Source organism: Sinocyclocheilus anshuiensis, unplaced genomic scaffold (assembly GCF_001515605.1).
Source record: "Sinocyclocheilus anshuiensis isolate Anshui unplaced genomic scaffold, SAMN03320099.WGS_v1.1 scaffold1074, whole genome shotgun sequence".
NCBI lineage: Eukaryota > Metazoa > Chordata > Actinopteri > Cypriniformes > Cyprinidae > Sinocyclocheilus > Sinocyclocheilus anshuiensis.
Genome location: NW_015539894.1, coordinates 139159 through 148262, shown reverse-complemented (window position 1 = coordinate 148262; position 9104 = coordinate 139159). Strand labels below are relative to the sequence as shown.

The 9104-nt window shown below is 43.7% G+C and overlaps 1 protein-coding gene across 1 annotated transcript in view; it reads left to right on the top strand.

Moving 5' to 3' along the window:
• The first annotated feature begins 2040 nt into the window (after positions 1-2040).
• Positions 2041-9104, top strand: part of LOC107685895 (stonustoxin subunit beta-like) — a 7282-nt gene continuing 218 nt past the window's right edge. Inside the window, exons 1-3 of the mRNA XM_016482628.1 lie at positions 2041-2216; positions 8475-8521; positions 8626-9033. Of these exons, the coding sequence (XP_016338114.1) occupies positions 2056-2216; positions 8475-8521; positions 8626-9033 (616 nt within the window). The 5' untranslated portion in view covers positions 2041-2055. The remainder of the gene's footprint in view (positions 2217-8474; positions 8522-8625; positions 9034-9104) is intronic.

The window sequence follows — 9104 nt, the reverse complement described above, 5'->3', positions numbered from 1 at the left end:
ATTGGAACTTCGGCAGCAGTGACAAGTGCAGCGAACTTTAACTCCATTATTTACTCAAGAGAACAACTTTTGGCACTTCTTTTTGACATCTGTACCAAGAATGGAGATTCCTGTGGATCTAAAGAGGAGGAGAAGAGGGTGCAGAGCTGGAGTGAAACACCGATTAAAGAAAAGACGATACAAGCCATCTCTACCTGTTATCATTATGGGAAATGTATGGGAAATGTTTGATCGCTAGGGAACAAGATGGAGGAGCTAACTGCACTTGCAAGAACGCAATGGGAGTATCGTGAGTGAAGTTTTACTGAGACTTGGTTGAGTTAGAGAACGCTGGACTCAGTTGTTAGACTGGATTGCTTTCATTTGGTACGCGCAGACAGGTGCGCTGTGGAGACTGGTAAGAGTAAAGGAGGTGGACTGGCACTGTTTGTTAACGAACGCTGGTGCTACCCAGGACACATTACGGTGAAAGAAAAACTGTGTAACAGGGATATTGAATTGTTGGCTGTGGGAATGAGTCCATATTATGTGCCTAGAACATTTTCTTATGTGGTATCCATAACGGGGTATATTCCTTCCTCGGCCAATGTGAGTAATGCGTGTGAGCATATTAACACTATTACAGTCAGGATGCAGTCAAAATATCCTCAATCACTTATTATTATTTTGAATTTTCTGATGACTCAGCAATTGTTGGCTGTATAACGGATTATAATGGGAGTGAATATAGGGAGTTTTTAAAGAATTTTGTGGACTGGTGTGAAACAAATTGTCTTTGGCTAAATGCATGGGGGGGGGGGACAATTTTTTAAAGCAAAAATAAAGTGTTGAAAAAAGTGTTGAGTTAAGCATACAAATTACAAAACATCAGTATCCAGGAGTTAGAAATGTATGTGTATTCAAACTGTAAACAGATATTTCAGTAGGATGTGTTGCTTTTGGAGCACTTTTCCCGTGACATGCTACATTTTAATGTTTTAATGACAGTGAGGATCACTTACAGTACAGTACATACGCTGTCAGTGTTCAAACGTATATTGGCCAGTTTAAACAGAGCTGATAACAGGACTGTACATCTGTTGCTGTATGCATCTGTGCTGTTGGTGTTGTGCGCAGTAACCTACTGTACATTACGCATCAATCAGGAACTTTCTTAACCTTGCAAATCGACCTGTCAGCTGTTCTCTCTAGCTGTTCCCCCATCCCATCTGGTGCACCCTTGCCATGACTTGATAAGAACATGACAACTCTGGCAGTGCATTTGTAAGTCCAGATCAGCAAAAGAAATAGGATCAAACAGTTTGCAAAGGATGCAGTGTATTTGAAAACTGTCACTTTTTGCTTAAAATTGTATTATTATTATTATTATTATTTATTTTTATTTTTTTGAGTTTTTAATTTTATTACTTTTTTGAAAAGATTTATTCAAAACATTCCGTCAACTAAAAGAACAAAAACAGTGAAAAAGATAATGATAATCAGTAAGGAGAGTTAATCATGATATGTGTATTAACTTATTCACACAAGGTCATCACTGGTGTTCACATGAGCAGAAACACCAGTAACGATTTTCATTTTAAAAATGCATTTTACAGCTACAATACCAAACGTTACAATCAAACCACATGTTGCAAATCATGCTATACCTGCTATAGTATGTCATTTTTTACAATTCTCCTTTAAGAAATAGGTTATAGCAGTGACCTCAACAGAAGCTGTGTTTGAAATGACAAGACAAATAAGAATATTTATGATAACAGAAAAGAAACAGCAGACTTGCCGTGCGCCTTTCTTGGTGAATCTACAAGAAGTTCATTGTAGGACAGTAGAAAGTGATGTCAAATACATGTAAATAGAAAGTGATGTTGAAAGTTTGTAGAGCGGTAACACCAGTGAGAAATTTACTTTAAACTCAAAGTTTGGCCTTAAACCGTAAGACATGAACAAATAGGGATAAATAGGTCTAAAATAAGAATAAATGTGTGGAAGTCAAATGTCTGATTGTCAAACTAACATCATGTGGACTGTTGTTGTGTTTGTAGGTTGTCTGGATGTATGGTGACAGAGGAAGGCTGTGGTTATGTGTCTTCAGCTCTGAGTTCAAACCCCTCACACCTGAGAGAGCTGGATCTGAGCTACAATCACCCGGGATTTTCAGGAGTCCAGCTTCTCTCTGAAAAACTGGAGGATCCAAACTACTCACTGGACAAACTCAAGTATATTATTTCAACTCCTTAGTGTCTGTGGGCCCTATTTTAACAATCTAAGGGCACGGTCTGAAGTGCATGGCGCAGGTGCACTTAGGGCATTTCCAAATCCACTTTTGCTAGTTTAACGATGGAAAAAATGGTCGGCGCATGGTCTAAAAGGGTTGCACCTATTCAAAGACTGAACGCTTCTCCAGAGAGGAAAGGTTCTGCTCGTGCGCGAGGTTAAAGCGCGCAAGCAAACCATCTACGGGGCACAATAATAATCTTTTACATTGTAATCCTTTCATTTTTAATATTTGGCATGTTCATGTTTACTGGCAGCCATATCACCCTGTAGCCCAAGACTGGTTTCCCACTAAAGCTAAGCAGGGTTGAGCTTGGTTAGTACCTGGATGGGAGACCTCCTAGGAAAACTAGGTTGCTGCTGGAAGAGGTGTTAGTGAGGCCAGCAGGGGCTGCTCACCCTGTGGTCTGTGTGGGTCCTAATGCCCCAGTATCCTGACTCTCTGTGGTCATTAAAAATCCCATGATGTCCTTCAAAAAAGAATAGGGGTGTAACCCTGGCATCCTGGCCAAATTCGCCCATTGGCATCTGTCCATCATCATGACCTCCTAATCATCCCCATATACTGATTGGCTTCTTCACTCCTTATCCTCTCCACCAGTAAGCTGGTGTGTGGTGGGCGTTCTGATGCAATATGGCTGCCGTCGCATCATCCAGGTGGATGCTGCACACTGGTGGTGGTTGAGGAGATTCCCCCCTTCCATGTAATGCACTTTGAGTACCCAGAAAAGCGCTATATAAATGTAACAAATTATTATTATTATGATTATTATTATATCCTTGTGTGTGTAATAAGTGGAGTGTGCAAAAAAATACATATATTTGCGTCCATTCATTTTCCCTTTTTTAACCATGACGAAAAAAAGAAAAAAAAGAATGGTTGTTGTGTTTTTAAATGCTATGCTGAAAACCAAAATTGAAATTAGAACCATACACAAAATGCTGCCCGAAAAAAGTAAAATATTGACTTCTTTTCAGATTTTTGTTTGACTTTTTGCACCTTTAAAGGGGTCATATGATGCGATTTCAATTTTGGGCTTGAACTGATGGTAAAACTAACAACATTATTAACTGTCTTGATATTTACTTTGAAAGCTGATGCTCGCGATTATGGGAAGGGGCGTTACATTTCCGACGCGTGCTTGTGGTGTATGGCCAATCACAATGCACTGGGTCAGCTGGCCAATCAGAGCAGACTGCGCTTGTCAAAGGAGGGGGCTTTGTTGAAAACGACACGTTTGAGAGAGGCGGGGCATAGAGGACCTACAATAATGTACAGTATTTGAAAAATAATGTGTTTTTTGAACATTAAAGCATGTCAACATATTCTGTTACACCAAATACACAAAATAATGATCTTTAAAATAGCATCATATGACCCCTTTAATTAACATTTTCAAAATGCACAAATTAAAATAGAAAAATGTAGATTTGACAAGTTTTCTTTGGCCAAATTAGTAGTAATGCTTCTCCTGTACGTTCAGTTGGCAACTACAGCCATCTCTGGAACAATGCAGATACATAATACATTACTTTAAAATATGATTTTAAAATAGACATTGCAGAATACTGGGTACTTTATCATCATAAAATTATAGGCCTATATTGGGGTATAATTTTGTCATAATTTTGTGTGCTAGTCACGGTATAGGAGAGGACCATGCATGGTTGCGCAAAGGACGTACAGTATATTGTGCTACACACAAGGATTTAATATATAGGGTAAATGTATAAATATGATATAGAAATATATAAATTTATAATTTCTCCTACTTCTTCAGATACAGGCAGGCCCTGTACCAGAATCAAATCACTGAGGGTACTTCTGAAATTATCGAGGGTACTCTTGTCACGGTACCTACTGCGTGTAGTCGAGGAGCGCAGAGACAAAGGAGATTCAAGATAACAGTCTTTAATAAACATCCAAACAGGGGGTAACACAGGGCAGGCAGGAACACACACGTAGCACGTAGCATCGACAACACCGAACACTAGGCACAGGAAACACTGGGCTTAAGTAACAAGGAACGAATGAGGATAATTAAGGGAACACAGGTGAAAGGATAGACAATCAAACATGAGGGAGAAACTGGGTCACGGAGAGCACATGGGGTGCAAAACACACACACAGACAGTCCAGGGGTGAGCAAAAAGTTCACCCCCCTCCCCCTTTTTTGAGTTTGAGCTCCGTCAAGTTAATTCTTTGTCGTCTAATTTCAACCAGGAGGGGGCCAACAGACAGAGTCCAGGGTGGTGACTACGGAGGGAGGAGCCAGGGAGGAGACAGGAGGAGCCAGGGCAAACCAGATGGAGGGAGGAGCCAGGAGGAGCCAGGGCGAACCAGATGCAGGGAAGTGACAGGAGGGACTTGGAGCAGGCAGAGCCAGGCGGGACCCAGGCCATGAAGCCATGAAGGTGTCCCACGGTGGAGTTGACGGAGGGGGGAGCCGTGGTGGAGAAAGAGCTGACGACTCCAGGGGGCCGACCAATGGCAACAGAGATGGTGGAGGAGGAGCCCAAGGCAGAGACGGAGAGCCGAAGAGCCTGGGCGACGGGGAGGATCCGGAGGGCCAAGGCGGAGCAGATGGCTCAGGCGACCGAGGCGGAGACGGGGATCCGGAAGGCCGCTGTGGAGCCAGAGTGACAGAGGACCGAGGTGGAGCCGAAGGGAAGGAGGAGCCTGACAGAGCCAGAGGGACGGAGGAACAAGGCGCAGCCGTAGGAGTGGAGTCCTGAGGTGCAGGATGGTTGACGCCAGACCAAGGCGGAGCCGGAGGGATGAGGGAGCCTGGCGGAGCTGGTGGACTGACGAGCCACAGCGGAGAGGAGGGAGCTAAGAGCCATGGTGGAGCCGCAGGGTCGATGGGCTGAGGCGGAGTCTGGGAGTTAGAGGCTGGAGGCAGAGACATGGGATCCTCCAGCCATGACGCCGATGGAGACTGTCAGACCCGCGGTGATCCCACCACACAGATGGTGGGCTGAGGGTGAGTAGAGGGGCTGCAAGACGACAGCGGGGGAGGAGGCAGGAGTGGGCGGGCATTTGTGAGCCTCCGGGCTCTCAGGGCTGCCCTTGGGAACAGAAGCCCTCTCCTGGCTGGACTCGGGAACAGAAGCCCTCTCTGTGCTAGACTCGGGACCATAGGCCCTCTCTGGACATAACTTGGGAACAGAATTTCTCTCTGAGCTGGACGGGGAAACCGGAGCCCTCTCTGGACTGGATGGAGAAACTGGAGCCCTCTCTGGGCTAAACTCATGAACAGGAGCCCTCTCTGGGCTGGACGGGGAAACAGGAGCCCTCTCTGGGCTGGACTTGGAAACAGGAGCCCTCTTTGGGCTGGACGGGGAAACAGGAGCCCTCTTTGGGCTGGACGGGGAAACAGGAGTGACAGAGGGTTCTGACGAAAGGGGGAGGAGTGGGGGCAGGTCGGTATATATATCTGCCTCCCAGTCTATAAAGTCCCCTGAGTCCAGCAGCAGCTCACCCCCAGCGGTGGTGAAGTGGGTGGGGCTTTCCTCCATGCTCTTGCACTCCACTGTAGAATCCTCCATGGCGGGTTTCGTTGCCGGCACTCGCACTTGGTCAGACGTCACGTGAGGCTCTGGCTCTGGGGCGATCCTCAGCTCTGTCGCTCCTTTCAGCGATGGCTCGTTGGTCATGGCGGGCTTTGACTCTCCATCTGCGGTGGGCTCAGACTTTGGCTCCACGCAGCAGGGTGATGGTGGGCTGGGCTCTGGGTCCGGAGTGAAACTGGCGAGATCATCCTCGCTGCAGATGGTGAACGGAGATCTGTTTCACACCAGTATCCACTCCACAAAGGCGGCGAAATTCTCTGAGGGCCATCTTCGGATGACGGCGTCGTCCGGGTAGCTGGTGTGATGAGCGATATCCTGGAACAGTGCGGTATGGCCCTCGAGAGATCTCTCCCCCTGCTCCAGCAGGAGGAGGAGGTATTCAGGACGGATGAAGGCATGTAAGGGATCCATGGGGAATAAACAAAACACTGAACAAAACACGGAAAACAAACAGAGGGGAAGAAACGCAAATAAACGATTAACAAAACGCAGAAAACAAACAGAGGGGAAACGCAAATAAACGATTTTGTCGGTTCGGTGTTCTGTCACGGTGCCTACTGTGCGGAGTCGAGGAACGCGGAGACGAAGGAGTTTCAGGATAACAGTCTTTAATAACCATCCAAACGGGGTAACACAGGGCAGGCAGGAACACACACGTAGCACGTAGCATCGATGACACAGAACACTAGGCACAGGAAACACTGGGCTTAAGTAACAAGGAACGAATGAGGATAATTAAGGGAACACAGGTGAATGGAATGACAATCAAACATGAGGGAGAAACTGGGTCACGGAGAGCAAAACAGACACACAGACAGTCCAGGGGTGTGGCAGCTCTAGCCTTAATGTACATCTATTTTGACATATTTTTGCCCTATCCATTGTTATGGTTACCACTTTAATTGCAGTGATAGTGACTTCCTCATATAAATGCTGCATTGATATGTGGATGTCACTCCTGAAATTTTGCAGCATGTAAGCAGTCACTGGTCCTCTAGGAATAATGAAAAAAAAACTTTCATATTCGGAATGGATTATAGCCTAAAAAGCATGCAAAGAGCGCTCACTCCCCTTATACTCACTAAAAAGCGTCACTCATTTCAGTTTATCGTGATCTCACAAAGTTGCATTGTAGTCAGTGAAGTTCACTGTACAATGAATCTCTTATTTAGCTATCATTTTACACTTTCTTTGTTATAATGAGAGACTTCCAAGCGTGCAACTTAAACGTTTGGCCATTACATTCAAGAAATCAACAGAAAATGTAGGTGTTTAGCTACATTGATCAATGCTACAAAAACACGTTGAAAATAGAAACCTTTGAAGCACTGCAGAGTTCAAACACAAATACACACTGGAGCGTTTGGAAAATATGTTTCGCCAATATCGTATTTCTACAGCTTCAACTGACGTGCACTTGCTTTCGCTTCATTCCCTCTAGCACTTCCGTAAAAACGACCCTGGATACAATTAATTGCAAATATATATGTAACGAGTATTTCATACATGTTTTTAGTTGGGAAAAATGATCAAGGTTATAAAAATATCGAAGCCAAAGGTTTACATAAAGCAATAGATTAGCGATAGCCGCGTTAGTAGTGTGAGAGGGTGCTTATTGCGTCTGTATAGACATGCTAAAAAGCAAGAAATTAATTTAGTTTTTGTCTGCTTATTCTATTCATCAGTGTTTGAAACATTAAAGAAGAAACCGCATTTTCCGTTTTAATTTCTGGGTTAAAAAATTTAAAATAAATGAACGCAAATGTAAACAGACCTTTATTAATATGGAATTTTTATTTTCAGATTTTGTATTAATATGTAAATATGAAATTATTTTTTTATGAAATTATACTCCAAGTAAGAAACTTACTGCCACCTACTGGAAGTTTTAATGTCATTCAGTAAATGAGTCATTCATTCATTCATTAATTCGATTCATTCAAACGGCTGACTCATTCAGTAAATTACTCCCTTTATGAATGGGCCATTAAATCATTGATTCACCCGATTTGTTCAAAACACAGATTCATTCAGAAACTAATCACCACTGCGTTGCTTAGAGATGCACAGCAGTTCTGCTGTGGCTTTAATAGGTAATATTTGCACTGGCAAAACTGAGCAAAAACAGACAATATTGTCTAAAATATTACAAAATATTATGTTTTTATTGAACTGTTGCATAAAATCAATGTAACATTTGCACTCGTGCTATTTGGGACAAAAACAGCACTTGTGTAATATTGCATGCGTTGCTCGTGTGATATATGACATACATTTAAGACAAAATCTCACACAGGGGCATTTTTGCCCCATTCTCTTGAATGTTAGGGGCATATAACTGCATTCTATAGGCTACATCTAAGAGTTGTTGCCCTGCATCATGTTTGTCACCAGCTGTATAGGTATGTTTGGCTTGAAGCGGCGCTGTGCTATTTGTTTAGCACTTTACTAGAATGTTTTAGAATATTGTTAGCCTGTTTAAAGCATGGTTGAACATGTTTTTTCTTGATCATCTTGTTTTAATAATCATCAGAAGCCAAAATCATAATTGAAGATATAATGTGGTTAATTGCACTGCACAGTGTGTGTGTTCACTGACTGAATGTGACTCTGTGTGTGTTTTCTAGTGTGGATCATGGAGGAGAATCCAGGATTACAGCAGGATGTCGAAAATGTACGTCTAAACACAATCACACACACACACACACACACACACACACACGCACACAGCTGTAGTGATTGTTGTTGTGTTATTAATGTTTCTGTTCTTGTGTTCAGATGGCTGTTTTCTCACACTGGATCCAAACACAGCAAACACTGAACTCAGTCTGTCTGAGGAGAACAGAAAGGTGGCAAGTGTGGATGAGGATCATCCTGATCATCCAGACAGATTTGATGTGTCTCAGGTGTTGTGTAGAGAGAGTGTGTGTGGACGCTGTTACTGGGAGACTGAGTGCAGTGGAGATGTGTTTATATCAGTGTCATATAAGAGCATCAGCAGGAAGGGACGGGGTGATGAGTGTGTGTTTGGATCTAATGATCAGTCCTGGAGTTTGTACTGCTCTCGCTCCTGTTACTCATTCAGACACAATAACATAAGGACTGCTCTCTCTGTGAAGTCCATCAGCAGCAGCAGGAGAATAGGAGTGTTTGTGGATCACAGTGCAGGAACTCTGTCCTTCTACAGCGTCTCTGACACAATGAGCCTCATCCACACAGTCCAGACCACATTCACTCAGACGCTCTATCCTGGGTTT